The sequence below is a fragment of the Megachile rotundata genome, chromosome 8, assembly GCF_050947335.1.
Source record: "Megachile rotundata isolate GNS110a chromosome 8, iyMegRotu1, whole genome shotgun sequence".
Classification (NCBI taxonomy): domain Eukaryota; kingdom Metazoa; phylum Arthropoda; class Insecta; order Hymenoptera; family Megachilidae; genus Megachile; species Megachile rotundata.
The window spans coordinates 12010570-12032657 of NC_134990.1; the positions used below are offsets into that span (position 1 = coordinate 12010570).

A 22088-nucleotide genomic window follows, 5' to 3' on the forward strand; every position below is an offset into this window, starting at 1 on the left:
TGGAATTTTGCCGTATGGAAGTACCACGCGTGGAAATGCGGCGCGTGGAAGTACAATGTAAAAGTATAACACGTGAAAATACGAAACTTCCTAAAATAAATAAAGCAAATAGGTAACCCTAAAAAATTACCCAATTATATTTTGACTAAAATGAAACATCTAACCACATGTTTCAATGTAAAGAATTCATGAAAGACTGGATTAAATCACAAAACGTAAACCGCAAAATGAGGCGATTAAAATAAATGATCATCGAATTTGTAATGAAATGATTCTCATGTCCAGCGATCAAAAGGTAAATTTTGCAATCTCTCTCGTAATTCAATAATGGTAGCATGCGCGAACGAAAAGAGTTGATTTAAAATTAAGTTGAAACGACAAATTTGATGTTTTCGAATATTAATCGGGAATTTCGTATAATGAATTTTGTACAAACGAATCGAGAGACGAATGCGATAGACTTTGATCCACAGCTGACGAGATAAGGCAATTTTTAATTCTTCCTGTAAACATATATTGCTTAATGATATTCTAACATGAATTGCATGCTGCATGGATTATCTTACTGAATGCTGAAAAATTCTGCGATATCACTTCATATAAAATAAAAATAAGCTGAACTTCCAAAAATAAAAATAAGGAGCAGTGTTATGAAATAAAAGTTGATAGAACTGAGGAAAATGTGAAAATTTGTCGGTGACGTTAAATTTATCTAACTGATTGTAAATGGCACAGTAATAATTCTTGCTATCGTACAATAACAAAGTGACATAGCAACGCAATGATTCAACTTATACGAGGAAAATTTCCCGTTTGAATTTAAAAATCAGCGAATTTTCCATTACCGCAATTTCCGTCGGTCTTGTACCGTTTTACCTCCAGGAAATGAAAGATAAGGACCGAAACGACAATTGTTGCACGATATTATCGAAACATTTTCATTAATGTACCGACTCGACCGATTCGTTGTGTTTTTGTTATCGGCGAACCCCGGGAGAAGAATGTGGATAGACTCGTCGAAATTAAAAGATAAAATAAGAACAAAGGAGTCCAATTTCGCTCGTACCATTGTTGCGTTTAACATGGAGTACTTGTTGAAACGAGGGTGGAAAAAAGGAATAACAAAGGCCGGATCAAAAATATACTAGAAAATTGTTTTTCAAACGTTCATATTTACCCGTGTATCTGGAGAATCGTTAAGCGTTAATGGCTCTTAAGTAACGAGCCATGACCCCTGTATGAACCGGTGAACTAGGTCAATTGAAAAGATTTAAACTTCACGAGTGAAACTTCAACGTAAACGATCGATTTTCCGGAGCATTAAAAATTCTTGTAAAATCTTCACTTTTTTGGTGGTTGATTATGGAGGGAATGGTGAATGTTGATCTTTTCAGGAATATTTTGTTTGGACAATGGCGCAGTAAAATGGTGCTTTGTTCAGCACAGTTATTTTAAGTTTATTAATGGAGATTATTAGTGGAGCTTATTTATTAAGTTTATTAATGCAGCTTATTACTGGAGTTTATTTATTAAGTTTATTAATGTAGCTTATTAATGGAGCTTACTTATTAAGTTTATTAATGCAACTTATTAAAGGAGCTTATTTATTAAGTTTATTAACGCAGATTATTAATGGAGCTTATTTATTAAGTTTATTAATGCAGCTTATTAATGGAGCTTATTTATTAAGTTTATTAATGCAGCTTATTACTGGAGTTTATTTATTAAGTTTATTAATGCAGCTTATTAATGGAGCTTACTTATAAAGTTTATTAATGTAGCTTATTAATAGAGCTTATTTATTAAGTTTATTAATGCAGCTTATTAATGGAGCTTATTACTGGAGTTTATTTATTAAGTTTATTAAGGGAGCTTTGTAAATGAAATTTTAGTGTCAAGATTTATTTTTAAGTAATATATTGAAGTATAGTTGGGCAATATTAAATTTGAGTATTGGAGGAGTGGAATATTGAAGGGGTAGAAAATTGGGAAAATAGGAATGAAGTTGTTAGAAAATTAGGGTAGTAAAATATTAGAAAAAGAGAATATTGGAGTATTAAAATATTAAGAAAGATTATTAGAGTATTGGAAAATTGAAATAGTAGAATTTTGAAATATAAGGGAATGAAGGGGTAGAAAATTGGAAAATTAGGGTATTAGAATATTAGAGTAGTAAAATAATAGAAAAAGAGAATATTAGACTATTGAAATATTGGGAAGGTTATTAGAGTATTAGAAAATTGAAATAATAGAATTTTGAAATATAAGGGAATGAAGGGGTAGAAAATTGGAAAATTAGGGTAATAAAATATTAGAGTATAAAAATATTAGAAAACTAGAATATTTGACTGCTAGAATATTAGAAAGTAAAATATTGGAATATTGGCAAATTAAAATATTAAAATATTCAGTGCTCAAAAATTAGAAAATTAAAATATTAGAATATCCATGACTCAAAAACCAGAAAATTAGAGTACTGGAATATTAGGAAATTAAAATAGTAGAATTTTGAAATATAAGGGAATGAAAGGGTAGAAAATTGGCAAATTAGGGTAATAAAATATTAGAAAACTTGAATACTTGACTGTTGGAATATTAGAAAGTAAAATATTGGAATAGTGAAAAAATAAAATATTAGAATATTGGAATATTAGAAAATTACAATATTAGAATATCCATTACTCAAAAACTATAAAATTAGAATACTGAACTATTAGAAATCCAAATAAAAACACTGAAAAAAATAATAAATAACAATATCATCTACATTAAATATTCAAATCTTCAAATATTAATAAAAAAATAAATATCACTCATCCACTAAAAAATAATAAATTCCCAAATATCTAGTAACTAGAAATAATAAAATAATAAATAATAAAAACAAACATCACTTATCCAATCATAAACAATAAATCCCCAACCAACCAACTCCAATTAATTCCCCAAAAATTCGAACAATTCCTAAATTCCTAAATTCCCAAGTTCCCTACTCTAAACCTTCCAGATCATTCACTAATAATTAATTAATGGCGTCGATCACTGATCCCACGTCATTCACGTTAAAATTAAACCTCCCTTTATGAAACACTTCATCCCCTGATCACTAAAGCGATCTAACACACCCGATATAACGTCTTCTTCCTTTTACGTCACATTTTTTACGTCATTGTCGGTTCATTTTCAATATAGCTCGCTCGCTCCCTCTCCCGCGCAATTTGAACTCGCGCTCTTTGTCCCTCTCTTAGCAACGTCATGTCAGCAACGTTACTCCATTTCACTACGTAGTCAGTGTTCTACTGACTACGCTGTGGAGTAGACGTTCTCTTATAATCAGTGAATAACAATTTCGAGGTAGGTGAACACTGTTTATTATTCCATCCTTTTGTTCAAATTCTGTTCGTGTTCTGTTCAAATACAATAATAAATAGTGTGGTTTACGTGAGAATATCAGAGTGCACGCAACGACGCAGTATGTGATTTCATTGTATTCAAGGTCGCTCAAAGACGACTATTTCAGTGTCACTGTTTTTAATCCGATCGAAACGTACGTTTGCGAAATTACGTGAGGCGTTTTCGTAAAATTCCTACGAGGCTCTTTGAGGTTAGGTATTTCCAAGGACGGAATTGATTGAGGTTAGGAAGCGTGAGCGAGAAGGATAGCTGTAAAACTGGTTTTCCTCGCTGTGATTCTTCGGCAAATTTATTACTTCGATTATTGAAAACTTTTATACTACGCTTAATAACAAGCTTACTTGAAAAATATTGACTCTTATCAGTTTGTAAACATTTCTGTGTTCGACATTTCGTGAACTCTGAAATCTCGCGCGTTTTCGTTATTATTTTTTTAATCTGTCATCGATTGTTCTGGAAGAGTGACACATAAGTTTCTGAAATATTTGTTACTATTACTTGGAAAGTGAATCATTTTGTGAAATGTGTAATTAATTATAGATTTTAGGAATTTAAGGTTTTTAGAAAAATTTTTAATAATATTTTTACATTGTATTTTGAGTAAATAATATACTGTATTATATACGTGTTTGTGTACTGTATTATATACATATTAATATACTGTATTATATTTAGAATAATTAAACAGTAAGAGAATATTTTATTTAAAAATTTTAATGTATTTTAATATAAATAAAAATGTAATAAATTTTGTTGTAAAAATAAATGATTAATATACAAATTTTTGTTACAGAAAATGTTTAACTTCGGCCTCCTCTTGGCAACGATTTTGCTCGCCTCATCGATTCAGGATGCAGCGTCCTACACCAGTAAGTAATTCACTATATACGTAATCATAAATTTCGAGCGTTAAGAAATATTTGCAGTGAATCAATTTTAATTCCATTGAAAGTTTTCTCTGGTATCGTGAAATAATCGGAACGGTGTCGTAATTCGATTGCAGTGGCCAATCGTTTGGTTTGATCGGCATTAATCGAAGCTAATGAAAATAAACGATGGTGTTTTAATCTCTACCTCGACCGCCGTAATTACATCGACCTTCGTCGTAATCGTCGTCTTTGTCCTCTTCCTCTTCCTAACCTTGTTAAACAGGGAAAAAGGAAACTGCGGAAAGAAACCATAAGATTAAACAAATAGATAATAGTTTCGCAACGTTCGAGTAAGATTCTCATATAAATAAACCAATCGTGAGTCAAGATGCCGGCCATCTTGTTTTGTCACGGAATGCAAAATGTCTTCCTCAAAATTTCAAAATTGAAACTTCCTCTAAATGTTTATAATTAAACAAGATTTCAATAGATTTTTAAATAGAGAAATATGCATATTTACGAGTTTAACAATTTTTAACAGTTTCATTAGTATTTAAACAAATAGATAATAGTTTCGCAACGTTCGAGTAAGATTCTCATATAAATAAACCAATCGTGAGTCAAGATGGCGGCCATCTTGTTTTGTCATGGAATACAAAATGTCTTCCTCAGAATTTCAAAATTGAAACTTCCTCTAAATGTTTATAATTAAACAAGATTTCAATAGATTTTTAAATAGAGAAATATGCATATTTACGAGTTTAACAATTTTTAACAGTTTCATTAGTATTTAAACAAATAGATAATAGTTTCGCAACGTTCGAGTAAGATTCTCATATAAATAAACCAATCGTGAGTCAAGATGGCGGCCATCTTGTTTTATCATGGAATGCAAAATGTCTTCCTCAAAATTTCAAAATTGAAACTTCCTCTGAATGTTTATAATTAAACAAGATTTCAATAGATTTTTAAATAGAGAAATATGCATATTTACGAGTTTAACAATTTTTAACAGTTTCATTAGTATTTAAACAAATAGATAATAGTTCCGCAACGTTCGAGTAAGATCCTCAAGTAAATAAATGCGCCAATCGTGAGTCAAGATGGCGCCCATCTTGTTTTATCATGGAATGCAAAATGTCTTCCTCAAAATTTCAAAATTGAAACTTCCTCCAAATGTTTATAATTAAACAAGATTTCCATAGATTTTTAAATAGAGAAATATGCATATTTACGAGTTTAACAATTTTTAACAGTTTCATTAGTATTTAAACAAATAGATAATAGTTCCGCAACGTTCGAGTAAGATCCTCAAGTAAATAAATGCGTCAATCGTGAGTCAAGTTGGCGGCCATCTTGTTTTGTTATGGAATACAAAATGTCTTCCTCAAAATTTCAAAATTAAAACTTCCTCTAAATGTTTATAATTAAACAAGATTTCAATAGATTTTTAAATGGAGAAATATGCATATTTACGAGTTTAACAAATTGTTAACACTGTAATTCGTATTTAAATGATGTATAATGGTATTTATCGAGGAAATGAATAAATGCGTTCGCTTGAGGGAAATTTCAAAATCCGTTGTTCATCTTCGGACCGTTAATAGGCATTATAATTAGCGTTTATCGTATCAGGATGATCGTTAAGCAATGGTTTTACGTAATCAAGAAGCACTTGTTAGGAACTGTGAGGAGAGACACCTTTTTCAGACGCATTCAGATCCTCTTTAGCAGCAGAACTGCCTCGTTAATCGCTTCCACCGAGTTAACAATTATTGTTCCACCCTTTTCGTGCTGTCATGCGATTCATTCGCCAGTTTTCTGCGACTGCAATGAAATTGCTCCACCGTTTTCCCTTCATTTTTCTACATTGTAAATCATTGCTATAGTTTCCTTGTGGAGCCTTCTATGAATCATTTGTGCGGGAATAATTGTGGTTTTTAAGCGGGCAAGTTTGATATGGAGCTGTTTTACCATTTAACTGTTTGTGAGATTTATTTACATCTTATATGAACATAAATATTTATATGAATTTAATTTATATGTTACATAAATTTATTTGTATATTTGTATTTACATTTATATATTTATTTTTATAATTATTTTTATATTATGTTTATTTATTTATTTATTTATTTATTTTCATATTTATGTTCACATTATGTTTGTATATTTATTTATTTATTTTTATATTTATGTTTATATTATGTTTATTTATTTATTTATTTATTTGCATATTTATGTTCATACTATGTTTATTTATTTATTCATTCATTCTTATATTTATATTTATATTATGTGTATTTATTTATTTATTCATTCATTCTTGTATTTATGTTCATATTATGTTTATTTATTTATTTATTTATTTTTATCTTTATGTGTGTATATCTTATATATTTTTCTAAGTACTTAAATGTTTAAAAATCAGCAGAATTTTAATTATTTAAAAACACACAGTTCAATAACTTTGAAATAAGAATAAAAAGCAGTAAAACTGGGATGATGGTTCAGCATAATAATTCACGGGAATAGTGCTTCTGTATCGACATTAAAGTTCAGTAAAAATAAAGGTATTTCATTGGCAGCAAGGAAATTTGTTGGTTCGAAACTTAATCAAAACTTCAGCGAATAATTATTTGGCCTCATAAAACTTGCCGTATCGAAGTTGAAAACTTAATTTCTGGTCGATCTTGTGTCCGCGAAACAGCCGAAGCTTTCTAAAAGCTATGGAAATAAAATTTTTTAAATTATTCCCCAAACTTTTCGCTTAAAATTTTCCCCTGATTTCACCGTGATCGACGTCCGTGTAAATTTAATGGTAAACGTTCGAGATTAATTATTATATTAATACAAGCACGTCGAAAAATGTGTACACTACATAATTACAGTAATTGTAGGGAGAAATTATGAGTAATTAGTTTAAGTTGTGAAATGCATTGTTAGCAACGTGATCAGCGAAACTTGCACGGCAATTAAAATTATGCAACGGGTAATTTTTGTGTCCTTCAAAATGTAATTAAAGAAGCAATCTTGTTAAGTATTTTTTGTGTCTGTTGGCTTTCACGGTTTTATTAAACAGGGATGCTGTGTGGTACATGGAAAATTTAACCGCCGTCAGATTGCGTTCAATTAATTAAATCAAATTAATTGGCTAACCTTAATTACAAGGTCTGCGGAATCAATTACATCCCAGAATTTAATTTGATCCCTTATTTACTAATTTGCATATTTAGGAAATTGAATATTTTCGGAGTTGGAGGTTTCAGGGTGTTGAAAGATTTGTTATTTTTGGAAGGCTAGTATTTGGTAATTTTCGTAATTCGGGTAAATTGTAACGTGTACTTAGTATTTTGTAGTTTTGAATATTAAATCTATTTTTAATGTTGAATCATGTCTCCTGTAAAGATGGACGAAAGTGAAATATTAACAAATAACTCTTGTCAAATTATTTCAACAACAATATATATAGAAAAATTAACTTGTGTAAATTTGACCATCTACTGATATTTTAAGGGGAGCAATTCCTGTAGACAGATGAAAATAAACTGATATTTGTGAATTTTTTGTATAGGACACCTTTGTTTTGCATTTTCGAAATTTCAGGTGTAATTTATTATAACTATTGCCTATTACAGAATATTTTCTGTTTTGCAAAATATTTCAAAATGCGTGGATCGGCGTGGGTTCTAGCTTAAGATATATTGGTCTGAAGCAAGTTTGCAGACAATGTTTCGAAAACTAACATTCGCAGTTAGTAGATGAACCTCAGAAATGTGCAAAATATGTAAAATTGTAGAAATGGCGCTTTTAAAGAAAAACTTTGAATTTTATCGAAAATTTTTGCAAAGTTTTGCAATAAAAAGGACTTTAATCTTCAATTTATTTCACACATTTAGGTTCATATGTTAGATAGTATTGTCATGGATATGTGCAAAAAATTTGAGCGCGATTGATAAACTAGTTTTTGAGTTATCGGAACATTTTGAAAATTTTGAGACAATATTTTTAAGATGTTACACTAACATTTTATAGAAAAAAGAAATTTTGTAATTTTTTAAGATTCTAAAGGTATTTCCCCCCTTAATAGATTTAAAAAATGAATCAACCCTGAATGTCTCCTGCAAAAATGAATAAAACTAATGGAAATATTATAAAAATGAAAATATTAGAGGAATGAATGAAATAAAAATTGAACCATCGAATACCAATAAATGATAAAAGCAGCAGAAAAGTGGTGATTTTCTGCAACATATTTACGTCGTCGAAGGCACGCGTCGTAACGACGCTAATCGTGATTCTATTCAAGCACCACAGCGTCATCCCCATATAACCCCATCGATTCTCAATTATCCAGTAGCAAGGGGAAGGAGACATCCAGGAATAGAAGGGAAAACGGAAAAGATAAGGTCGAGAAAGAGGAGCAGCTGGTGAGTTAACGCCCAGCTTCGTGTTACCCACATCTTCCCGTGTATTGTATGTGCGTGTTAGGGGACGTACGAGGAAATGAAGCAAAAGGGTGTGGACGAAGTTGCGAAAGGAAATATTAAAACTAGGCTAATGATCCTGCCTCTAATTGTCCTTAAACGTTGATCGTGTCCAGAAATAAAAGGAAAGATGAATGGCAAGAGAAAGGAACAATGGAGGTATTGTACAAAAGTTAAGTGGGATTTTAACCCTCTCAGGACGCTGAACCTAAATTATAAGCTTCACGTTTAACGGATGCTTCTTCAAATTTCTGCATCTTTTATGGGGGCGTGAAATGTGCAATGTGGGACTTCATTGTCTGCTTCGTAAAATACGAGCATTAAAAATTTTTGTGTATCTAGGACTTTTGAAGCGATTTCTTAAATTTTTACATTCAATTGCTGAATAATTGAACTGTTAGGTTTGTGAATTTATACATTTTTTATGGCTTAATTGTAAAATTTATGAATTTGGAAGGTCGTAAGGTACCAAGCTTTAAATTCACAATTTTTTAAATAGGCAAATTCTTAAATCACCAAAGTCAAAAATTACTAAATTCCTAAATTACAAAATCCCTAGCAAGGACCATAATAATAGAAATCTCCCGACATCGAAGTTTTTAATTATTTACTCGGAGTTTGCTGCGAAGTTTTATTAATTAATTCTGTTCTCCCAAAACATTTCAGCGTGCAGATTGTCGAAAAAATAATTTGGTTAATGTTGCCTCTGACAATTTATTCTCCGATCCATCACGGTAATAGAAGTAGCTTTTTTGTTTGGAAGTCTCATTCGGGGAATTAAATTCATCAAATCATAAAAAAATTGTAACTTCAGATCTCCATTTTGGTTGAGTTCACTTGTTAAATTTTATTAAAACATTTACTGATTTTGTCTTTTGTGTAGATGGGTGTAGATACATCTAGATAAATGTAGATAAATTAAATATAAATGAATGTAGATGATTTTAGATGATTTTAGATAATTATAGATGATTTTAGATAGTTATAGATGATTTTAGATGATTATAGATGATTATAGATGATTATAGATGACTACAGATGATTGTAGATGATTTTAGATGATTTGAGATGATTATAGATGACTACAGATGATTGTAGATGATTGTAGATGATTGTAGATGATTGTAGATAAATGATTTTAGATTGTTATAGATGACTCTAGATAAATATACATAAATGTAGTACAGATGAATGTAGACGATTATAGATGAATATAGATAAACATAGATAAATAAAAACAAACCTAGATAAATATACATGAATATAGATAAATAAAAATAAGTGTATATAAATATATTTTCTTTCTAACCCACCGCCATAAAATATTAAAATTAACGTTCGTTTCTGTAAAAAGAAACGTCCCTCATGACTCACCAAAGTCCGCAAAGCGTAATTCGTTGGAAAACACCACACGATCGCGTGTAAATATTAAATGACATTAGTTCCGAAAGTAGGCATCGTTTACGTGGACTTTTCACGCGATCCAAAATTAAAGTGCCGAAACGACCCATTCTATCAGAAGCTCCCGTATAAATTCCATTTATGACGTCTTCCAAAGCGAACTTTTAATGAACCATATCCAATCGCAGGATCATGGCTTATTACTTCAACTTTCGCCACTAAACGAAAGCTCTATCCTCTGTCCACAGAGTATGGAAGGACATGCAAGGACATCGGTTGCAGGAGGGACGAGGTCTGCGTGATGGCCGAGGATCCCTGCTCGATCTACCAACGCGATAACTGTGGTCGTTATCCTACTTGCACGAAAGCTCATCCAGGCGGTAAGAACCCGATTCTCACTATGTCATCTTGATCGTTGGGAAATAAAATTGTTTCACATTTTTTGGAATTGTATGTGTTTAGAGTTGTGAAACCTTTTGATGTTTGATTTGGAATTTAAATGGCACTTACATGTTCACTAATTTAGTTAACCTTCTTAAAGGTAGACTTTAACCTTCTTAATTAACCTTCTTAATAAATAATCAAATTGTATGCGAAATTAGTATTGAGATGATATTGTGTCGTTGTGTATCAATATCAAATATCATGTCATTAATGTTGAACTTCTGCAAAGTTACCAGACTTGGTCTGTCTGGAATAATTTTATGATCAAGTCTTGAATGAAATTAAAACATTTACGCATCAAGGGTGTTGTTTGAATAGTAACAAGTTTTACGGACTTGTGATAAGTACTAGCTATTTTACATTGACACAGGATGTCTCACAACTAGTGTAGGTCCCTGAAATGGGAGGTAGCTGACGTGAATCTGAAGGATTCTGACACTTGAAGTCTGATACTCGGACCTTGAAACGTGATATTTGAAACCCGACACTTGATACCTGAAACCTGATACTTGGAACTTGATATTTGAAACCTGACACTTGATACCTGAAACCTGATACTTGTAACTTGATACGTACTTTTAACGACCAGACTTGTAACTCGATACTTGAAACTTGATATTTGAAACCTGATATTTGATACCTGAAACCTGATACTTGGAACTTGATACGTACTTTTATTTTGCTGCGTACTTGATGACTCGAGAGTGACTCTTCGAAGAATTTTTACGTTTCACAAAAGCTCGGAGTGGGCTAACAATTTTTGTGACACTGCCGAGGGAAAACAGTTTCTGATTTTCTATCGGTTTAGCTAAAATTCGGCTGGAGATGTAAATACGAGTGAATAATTCAAAAACGAAGCTTCAAACCCCATTTTTGCAAAGGGAAATCTTATTCAGAATCACGTCAGCTTACCCTCATTTTAGGAACCTACTTAACTTCTACTATAATTTTGTGATGCTTTCAAATCAATTATTACAAGATTATTAACTTAACATTGACTATGAAAATTCAAATTTATTACCAAGTACAAGTCTTCACAATTTCCTTCGAGTAGCAAATGCATCACGTAATACGTAATAAAATGAACATAATCTGTGCTCGTTCCAAGTAATCAAGTCGATAACTGCAAGCTAATATTTTTGGAAAATAAATCCCTCGACAGCAAAAATTGATTTCATTACATCGGTTTACCTCAGATTCAAGCTCTCTCTGAATCGCGATTTACGGTTCATTTTATATAGAAAGCCTGATGATATTTCTATCGACGTTTATATTTCCATGAATGCGAGATTAATTAAATTTTATACGGACATTCGATATTTCTCGTAACGTGCACCTGTATGCTGATGTCATTTTATGGTGCCACGTAATGCAATAATGTTGTATCATTTGCAGTACTTTTACCTTGATACTTCCATTGTCAAGAATTTATCTTTTATTATCTTTCCTGATGTGTTCTATCGTTTGCAGTACTTCTGCCCTGGTACTTGTATTATTTAATTTGAATAATTATTCTGAATATTACCTTTCATTGTCTCTTTTGCTATGTTGTGTCCTTTGCAGTACTTCTGCCCTGGTACTTGTATTATTTAGTTTAAATAATTATTCTGAATATTACCTTTTATTGTCTCTTTTGCTATGTTGTGTTTGCAGTACTTTTGATCTGATACTTACATTATCAAGCTTGAAATATTTACCTTGAATATTAATTTTTATTATTTCTCCTGCTATGTTCTGTCGTTTGCAGTACTTCTGCCCTGGCACTTGAATTATTTAATTTGAATAATAATTTTGAATATTACCTTTTATTGTCTCTTTTGCTATGTTGTATTTGCAGCACTTTTGATCTGATACTTATATTATCAAGCTTGAAATATTTACCTTGACTGTTACTTTTTATTATTTTTCCTGCCATGTTGTATCATATGCAGTATTTTTACCCTCATACTCCCATAATTTTTTAATAATTTTCCTCAAGTATCTTTTCTGACATATCCCCTGTAATTAATTACATTAGTGAACAAATCCATGCTTATCTATTCGTTAGCCCACAGTACAATTCCCCCGAAATTCTGCCATAATTAGAGCATTGTATATCCACAATGTTGCCCTAATTATTGATAGCTCCATTATCCTTCAATCAATTACGAGTACGTTAAACCTTCCCGCAGTGTGGGTAAGTTGCACTACACGCTTCATACGTCCAATAAATACCCATAAATGTCCCTTCATAAATGTCCATTTCGATGTAACATTTCAATACGTTCAATTGATCGAATCACCGATGGAACCTTCTTTGCTCTGTTATCAATGCAAACTCGCCGCTAATTCGCGTTTCTTTCGCAGAGGCCAGCTGCGCGAGCACCGTATGCGGGGAGAACGAGTACTGCAAAACGGAAAACGGTTTGCCCACCTGTGTGAAGAAATCGACCGCAATCGGTGAGTTTTTGCTTTCCCATTCACGCATCTTTTATTCGTTGTTACCCTATGAAATTGATTATGCATGTACGTTAGCTCGGCATGAAAATCACAAAGCGCGGCCGGGTAAAATGCATGAAACAAAATTATACGGTTCAAAGGGGCATACAATAGCGACAGAAACGAGTGGTCATTGTATGGTACGCAATTTTGCTTTCAATTACGCCGGTCAGTACGATTCGAATTTCCGTTGTGATCAGTCGGAATCTGGGGATTTATGGATATGGCTATTGAGGAATCTGGGGGTTTGAGGATATAGCGGTTGATTCTGGGGATTTAGGGGTACTGTTGGGGGATATGGGGGCTTAAGGGACATGGGGGTTTAAGGTTTATGCAGAGATATAGGTGTCTTTAAATATAGAAATGTGGGGTGGTGTGAGTTATGGGGTGCCAAGGTTTAAGAACGTGGGGATTTGGGGATAGAGTGATCTAGGGATATAGTGATCTAGGGGTATAGTGATCTAGGGATATAGTGATCCAGGGATATAGTGATCTAGGGGTGTGATCCAGGGATATAGTGATCTAGGGGTACAGTGATCTAGGGATATAGTGCTCTAGGGATATAATGATCTAGGGATATAGTGATCTAGGGGCATAGTGATCTAGGGGTATAGTGATCCAGGGGTATAGTGATCCAGGGATATAGTGATCTAGGGGCATAGTGATCTAGGGGTATAGTGATCTAGGGATATAGTGATCCAGGGGCATAGTGATCTAGGGGTATAGTGATCTAGGGATACAGTGATCTAGGCATGTAGTGATCTAGGGGTACAGTGATCTAGACATATAGTGATCTAGGCATATAGTGATTTAGGGATACAGTGATCTAGACATATAGTGATCTAGGGATACAGTGATCTAGGAATTCAGTGATCTAGGGATACAGTGATCTAGGCATATAGTCATCTAGGGATATAGCTATACAGGGCTATAGAGATCTAGGAATATAGAAATCTAGGGGTATAGAGATTTAGGAGTGTTGGAATTTACAAATGTGGGAATCTAGAGATATTGGTATCCAAAAGTGTAGACCTAGGTATATTAAGTTGACACTTAGTGTAATTCTGAACTATTGTAACCCCCTTTGCAACTGAAAGCCACCTTGCTAGACTTCAATACACTCTGCACTCTTCTATATATTTGACTTCCCTCTTCTATACTTTCTTTTTTAACTAAAATCTCTTCATGTGAAAACTTTAATTACATGTACCCCTATAGTGTGCACCTACTGACTTAATATCCACAATTTTTATAAACGGTCTCTGACAATAAAATATGAAAAAGTGAAACTTCTAAACAAAATATGAGCAAACTCAATATTCTAAAATTTCAATCCAGAAAACGTTGATAAAAATATTAAAAATGTCACTTGGTACAAATAATTCCCCAATATTATCTTTCTCCCCGTTTAATAATGTATCCGGCGATCTTTCCTCTAAGTCTTTCGAATCTTCGCATAAGAAGAGATTAAGCGCGATAACACGTTCTCGACTAATCTGGGTATCAAATCTTGTAGAGTGTAAATTGCAGCGACACGTGCACGCTTTATTAACGTTTCCTGCGCACTTCATGCTGAATAGCTCGTTTTTCTTTTCAATTCAAATCAGTCGATCGTAACCCAGCATTTTCCGCGTCTCGACGTTAAAATACAATTACGCGGACAAAAGTTGGCTGGAAGTTTGATTTGTAATTTGAGGGACGCGTTTTACCGGGTGTAAAGCGGGATGTAACGGGCGACCCCCAAGAACCCGTGTAGCGGATATTTTTTTCCTTTCAAACTTTTGCGAACACGACCTTTCCATTATCGCCATCTACACACAAACGTGTTCGCCCGCGTATACTCGCTTTATAGGATTTTCGATAAATTGCTCTAGAACGTATAAACTTTTAGCATACCGTCAGTGTGGAAGGAAAATCTTCTAACAAATTCTCAACGGATGTTTCCTGAAAACGGATACTTTAAAATGAAAAAAAATTATCGTCTTTGTACTATGTTCTATCTTTTCTTTTTTAACATTTTTCTTGGTCCATTAAAATATTCGAATGGTGCTTTTAATCTTTGGAGAACGAATTTGGAGTCTGCAGCTGTAGAAATGTGAGCTCGCACGGAAAAACTCACGTATGTTCATGTATGTTCACATATGATCATACGTGTTCCTGTATGTTCATATATGATCGTATAGATTCATGTATGTTCGTGTATGTTCATATATGTTCATATGTGTTCATATGAATATGTTCATGTATGTTCATATGTGTTCATATGTGTTCATATATGTTCATGTATGTTTATATGTGTTCATATGTGTTCGTATATGTTCATATGTGATCATATATGTTCATATATACTCATAGTATGTTCATGTATGTTCATATGTGATCGTATATGTTCATATACGTTCATATATGCTCATAGTATGTTCATGTATGTTTATGTATCTTCATACATATTCATATATGTTCATGTATCTTCAAGTATGTTCATATATGTTCACGTATGTTCATACATGATCATAGTATGTTCATGTATGTTTATGTGTCTTCATACATGTTCATATATGTTCATGTGTCTTCAAGTATGTTTATATATGCTCATGTATGTTCATATATGCTCATAGAATGTTCATGTATGTTCATGTATGTTCATATGTAATCGTATATGTTCATATATGTTCATATGTGCTCATAGTATGTTCATGTATGTTTATGTATCTTTATACATGTTCATATATGCTCATGTATGTTCATATATGCTCATGTATGTTCGTATATGCTCATGTATGTTCGTATATGCTCATGTACGTTTATGTATGTTCATGTATGTCATGTACGTTCATGTATGTTGAGATATGCACATTTTTAATATTTGAATAATATTTTAGTACGTAGAAAATAGCATAGAAAAGCTGTAGAAGTCAGAGAAGCAGTTTATTAATTGGTGAGGGCGTAACCTTTTAATTGCGGCAACTTTTAACCCTTTTTAACCACTCTGCACGCTAGACAAAGGACGAAACAACGGCACGACATTCTAAAGTCCTCGCACCTTCATTATAACGAGCTTTCGAAACTTCCAATTCTCCCCAAATGTCTTTCTCCTGGTGTGTAGATATCCTAGAATTCCGTGTTTGGATGTCGTAGTGTTCGATAAGTAAGCACGACGTAGGACGAATATTTTCAGGATACGAATCGGCGGGCGTTTCATACGTGAACGGGCAACGTACCAGCGACGAGAATCACGATAAGACGAGCAGCAACAGTGCTAGCAATTCGAACCCTTACGCGAATGCTAACGCCCCTCCCGAGCCTGCAGGAGGATACCGTCAAGTGAATTCCGGCAATTTGGGTTATCCTAGTAACACCGGCTCTAACGCCGGATATCCACCATATCCTAGTAACACCGGATCCAACAGCGGATATCCACCGTATCCTACGAATCATGGAAACCGACCGCAGGACTTAGGATATCCGCCTTATCCGACGCAAAACAGAATGCCCATGCCTGGATATCCTGGACATACCAGCTATCCAGCGTATCCCGGACAGGCTGGCTATCCAGCGCCGCCAGGATACCCGCAACAGTATCCTGGATATCAAAATTATCCGTATCCCAATACTCAGAATCGTATGCATCACAATAACGTGTACTCCGGTTTCCGCAGGGGCGCCGCCGCCACACACGCTTCCTCTTTCGCGATCGTGTGTTTCACCAGTCTCGTCATGTTTATAGTGAACAGATCGTGATCATGCTTTCCAAATTTATCGTTTATCTTGTAAATAGATATTGTACAACAGACTGTACGCCGATTATTTATATATTGTGCCTGCAATTACGAATTACGTCCAAACTGGCAGCTTGTTGCCGCGCGGTATCGATTAATTTTAAGTTGCGAGTTCGAAATCGAGAAATCGTATAACTGTTTATTAATGAATCTTGAGATATATAGTTCTTAAATTTTATTTGTACATTCTTGTTGAAGTCTCTTTGAACAGGGTGTCTCACTACTAGTAGGTTCCTAAAGTGGGGGGTAGATGACGTGATTCTGAAGGATTCTGACACTTGATATCTGAAACCTGATACTTGGACTTTGAAATGTGATATTTGAAACCCGACACTTGGTATTTGAAACCTGATACTTGGAACCTGAAACTTGATATCTGAAACCTCACACTTGATACATGAAACCTGATACTTGGAAACTGAAACTTGATATCTGAAACTTGATACTTGGAACCAGAAACTTGATATCTGAAACCTGACACTTGATACCTGAAACCTGATACTTTATACCCAAAACCTGATGCTTGGAACTTGATATTTGAAACCTGATACTTGATACCTAAAACCTGATAATTGGAACTTACAAAAATCTCATTCAGAATCACGTCCCCAATTTCAGAGACCAACTAGTCGTGAGACCCTGTACATATTCTACTTTTTAACAATTTGGACGCACATGTTTTCGTCCTCCACTAGTGGACCCTCGTTATACAACCAGTATACAGGAATTTCGATAGTGTTTCCATGACAATATAACGAGAGTCTGCTATATAAAAATGCACGGTTTAACCCTCAAGTATTATTAATTATCATAAATAACTGAATCTCTTCATTTCTTTGACCAGTCTGAATCTCTGAAGTATCGAGGGTTAATCCAGCATATATAATGAAAGTATGAGCACAATTTATTTGAAGAAATGTTTCCTCCATCGCATATAACACGATCTTCCAGAGTATTAAGTTCACGAATTTCAATGAAACTGTCATCGATGTCAGAGCACGAATCCGTTACCGTGCAATATTCGTTAATGTTGCATCGTTTCCGACAACATATTACGTGCCTTCCAAAGTGTCTTTCAGCACATTGTCTTCGTGTCAAGCATTTATCAAAGTAATCGTAAAAAATGAGACGACTGATTAAAATCATGGAGTTTGAGAATCTTCCAGTAGTATTTAGCATCTAGCTCGAACGTAAATGATTTTAACGAGTCGAACTTGGTACCTGATCGCGGGTTTGAGATTATTTTCACGATCTAAATTAATTCTCAGTTTCTCGGCTGTTAAGAAAATATTTTTCTCTATGTGTATGCGCATTGAAACTGTATTGACGTCTATACAATTGTGCTAATCAGACGAAATAAAAGTGATGCTGTTTCTATCGAATTCGCGGATTTGCTGTAATTACCTGTCATCCGTGTTCAACGAGTAAGCCGAAACTGGCTTTAGAATTAATTTCCTTTAAGCGAAACAAACACCGACTGATCTCATTATCGTGTCGAACCCTGACACCTCTTATCTACTTCAACAAGCGGCGTAAATCTACTTTGTAGGTCACACATTTTAAACGCTGTGCATTCTTTTGTAAGCGTCTTGCAGCCTCTTTTTATAACATGCTTTTTTATTCTACTCAAAGTTTTTTTATTTTAAATTTTCATTTGCAGCTTCTTTTATTAGCGTGTATGGGGTTTCAAAAATGAGTTGATTTTAATTTTTTTATCATTCATTTTTTTGAAAAATTTCTCCTACCATCCTGTATACACAAAAAGCTCTGTACATTGCATTCTCTTCTTCAAAATATTAGGTTCCAAATTTCCCGTGTTCAATCTGATAAACCGAAAGCAAATTGAAGAGTGGAAGTCGTAACACGATACAGGAAAATTAACAGAGCATGTCTCGAAAATAACACCGGCATGTAATCAACTAACAAGACTATCAAAATAGTTCCCGATTTTTTTTCACAAAATTGTGAAATCGTTTTGTTGACGTCCACTCTTCAATTTGACAGTCTATCCGACAAGAAGACCAGTACATAGGCCCACACCACCACCGAGGACATCATCGAATGGATTTGGAGGGAGAACTTCTGGTAACGCAGGATCCAGGAACACCATTGGAAGCGGTTCGATTTTCGATCGCCTCTTCGGGAATCGTAAATCTTACGATGTAACAACTCCTAAACCCCCTAGTCGTCTAGGTGGCAACGGCTATTATGACACCCATACAACGTTCGACGAAAACGGGAACAGAGTCTGGAGATTCTCTGGCTAAATTTACTTTATCAGATAATTATGGGACCTGAGTTTTTTCGTTAAGTTGCTACTTTGCAGTTTAGCTCAGGTTCGACTAAATGAATTTATCTTAACTTCTTGAACAGATCTTTTAGTTTGTAAGTTGGAAACTGCAGTTATTGAAATCGTGACGACTTTATTTGGATTACTGAGGCTTCCTTTTTGTGCCATGTTACTTATCTACTTTTGATCTATATATGATGGCTGTAGTATATGATAGCAGAGATATGAATATACATGTGGAGCTGTAATGTGAATGATAGTTTAACATGTACTCTAACAAGGTCTATAAGACTTGTTTCCATGAAAGTTTGCAATTTTGCAAATGTAGTTTGAAAGTAATGTAAGATTGCTATCAAGGTTAATATCAAAGTTGAGACATTGAAATTAATATCAGAACCTAGATACCCAGGTATCCATAAGTTCAACAGAATTGAAATTAATATCAAAGTCAAAGGAAGATTGCATTATATATTATTTATGTTCAAATTCCAAGTGTGTATTCATGTATTTGCTTCCACATAGATGAGCCAGGTGCATAGGTACTTAAGTAACCATACTTAAAAGCAATAATACAATGTATCGAACAAATATATCAAATATACGCATTACCAGCATCAACCCAATTTCTACCCGTCCACATCACTCAACCCAAAAAGCATCACATTAACACCTAACAGAGTACCAGAACTCGCATGACTGCAATTCGTTGCATAGCTTCCAAGGTGTAACAAAATTAATACTCAAAAGCAATACACGAATTGCGAACACGATAACACTGTGATCTCGACAGAACAGCGATTCGAGAACAGCTTGAATTCACGAATTCGCAGCTTGCCACAAGAGTAAGTAACAAGTTGGACTCGGCATGGCATGGGGCCGCATTCGAACGAAAGTATTTCTAACCAATTAGGAGGTAGATAACGAAATGTTCGCAGAGTTCGAGGACGGTGATAACAAAGTAGTGGTAAGACGGCAGAGCGAGGCTGAAGGGAGTACGTCGGTTAAGGGTGGATACCCGGCAGGAAGTGGATATCCCAGTTCGAAGAGCGCTCCGTCAGAGAATCAAGGAGCGGAAGGATCTTCGAGGTCTTCAGGTTATCCGTCTGGTTCGGGATACCCTTCTAGCTCTGGTTATCCATCGAGTTCCAGAAGCTCTGGTTATCCTTCAAGCTCCTCGGACTCTGGAAGTTCTGGTTACCCGTCTAGGAGCTCTGGTTATCCTTCAAGCTCTTACCCGGACTCTGGAAGCTCTGGTTACCCATCGAGAAGTTCGGGATCCGGTTATCCTTCAAGCTCTTACCCGGACTCTGGAAGCTCTGGTTACCCATCGAGAAGTTCGGGATCCGGTTATCCTTCAAGCTCTTACCCGGACTCTGGAAGCTCTGGATACCCATCGAGAAGTGGCTATCCTTCGAGTTCTTCGGGGTATCCCGGTTACCCGTCGCGCAGCAGCTCGGGTTATCCTAGTGGATCGAGTTATCCTAGCGGGTCCTACCCATCGAGCTCTGGTTACCCCGGAAGACCAGCGAACGAGGAAGGAGTGAAGAGAGTGGATGCCAACTCGGTCAACGCTGCGTACCCCAGCCAGAGTCAGCCTAGGGGTTATCCTCAAAGCTCTGGGTATCCTGGTCAGTCTGGTTATCCTAGTCAGGGTTATCCTCAAGGAGGGTATCCTCAGGGAGGCTATCCCCAAGGAGGCTATCCTCAAGGAGGTTATCCAGGAGCTCCGCAAGGATATCCACAGGGATATCCACAAGGGTATCCACAAGGATATCCACAAGGATATCCACAAGGATATCCACAAGGATATCCACAGGGATATCCTACAACTAAGAAACCTAATTTCAGTGATCAGTTAACTAATATTGCGAAAGATCTCGCTGGGAAGGTTCTTACTCAGGCGATTATCGACAGAGTCGCTGCGAAACACTGAGTTGTAGTTGATGTAGATCATTGTGTAGAGGACACTGATAGTCGCACTCTCGATGTAATGCTCTCTTTTTAGTAATAAACGGTGCTTATGTGTTAAATAAAGCTTATTTACTTTTTATATGGGTTTGTTTATTTTATCCTTGTTGCGGGGTGCGTTTTTCATTCTTGATGCAGATTTTTTTCACTTTTTGTGGTTATTTGTCTTTTTATTTTTGAGGCGTTGTACTTTTAGTTTTAAATATCAAGTTTTTTTATTTTTGAAAAATAATTAAGTTTCTTTTATTTTTTAAATAAGTTCAAGTTTTTTTGTTTTTGAAATATATTCAAGTTTTTTTAATTTTGGAATAAGTTCAAGTTCTTTTATTTTTGAAAAATATTCAAGTTTCTTTTATTTTTGAAATAAGTTCAAGTTTATTTATTTTTGAAATAAGTTCAAGCTTTATTTATTTTTGAAATAAGTTCAAGTTTATTTATGTTTGAAATAAGTTCAAGTTTATTTATTTTTTAAATATAGTCAAGTTTTTTTATTTTTGGAATAAGTTCAAGTTTTGTTATTTTTTAAAAATGTTCAAGTTTCTTTTATTTTTGAAATAAGTTCAAGTTTATTTATTTTTGAAATAAGTTCGTTTTTTTATTTTTGAAATATCTTCATGTCTTTTTTATTTTTTAAATATGTTCAAGTTTTTTTATTTTTAAAATAAGTTCAAGTTTATTTATTTTTTAAATATGTTTATATTTTTTAAATCTTGAAATAAGTTCAAGCTTATTTTATTTATGAAATATATTCAAGTTCCACTTTGCATCTACCTTGCAATTTAATTTCCTATATTTTGTAAACTTGTAAACTTGAAAACTTCATAAATAAAAGTTTTTTAATTAAATATAAATATTCTTATATAACACAAAACTATAATTTCCCATTCTTAAATTTTCAGTTCTATTAATTTAATTTGTTGTTACTCTAAATGAAAATGGTAATTGTATAATTCAAGAG

General features: G+C 34.0%; 1 protein-coding gene across 4 annotated transcripts; it reads left to right on the top strand.

Annotated features, from left to right (window-relative positions):
* The first annotated feature begins 3198 nt into the window (after window positions 1-3198).
* Window positions 3199-21212, top strand: LOC100878377 (uncharacterized). 4 transcript variants are annotated; one of them, XM_076534666.1, is made up of 5 exons: window positions 3199-3354; window positions 4208-4283; window positions 10420-10551; window positions 12962-13054; window positions 20080-21212. In XM_076534666.1, exons 2-5 carry the CDS (start codon window positions 4211-4213, stop codon window positions 21093-21095), a joined length of 1314 nt encoding a protein of 437 aa, XP_076390781.1. In that variant the 5' UTR covers window positions 3199-3354; window positions 4208-4210; the 3' UTR covers window positions 21096-21212. The 4 variants fall into 4 exon arrangements, with proteins under 4 accessions (XP_076390781.1, XP_076390785.1, XP_076390782.1 ...); XM_076534670.1 differs by having other exon boundaries at window positions 20098-21212; XM_076534667.1 differs by lacking the exon at window positions 3199-3354 and adding an exon at window positions 3437-3636.
* Window positions 21213-22088: the final 876 nt, after the last annotated feature.

Bases quoted from the DNA above. Each gene is read 5' to 3' on its own strand.
- LOC100878377 (XM_076534666.1), top strand. From the start codon at position 4,211: ATGTTTAACTTCGGCCTCCTCTTGGCAACGATTTTGCTCGCCTCATCG. The intron at 4,284-10,419 runs GTAAGTAATTCA...CTCTGTCCACAG, and splicing joins GGATGCAGCGTCCTACACCA to AGTATGGAAGGACATGCAAG. The intron at 13,055-20,079 runs GTGAGTTTTTGC...ATTAGGAGGTAG, and splicing joins GAAGAAATCGACCGCAATCG to ATAACGAAATGTTCGCAGAG.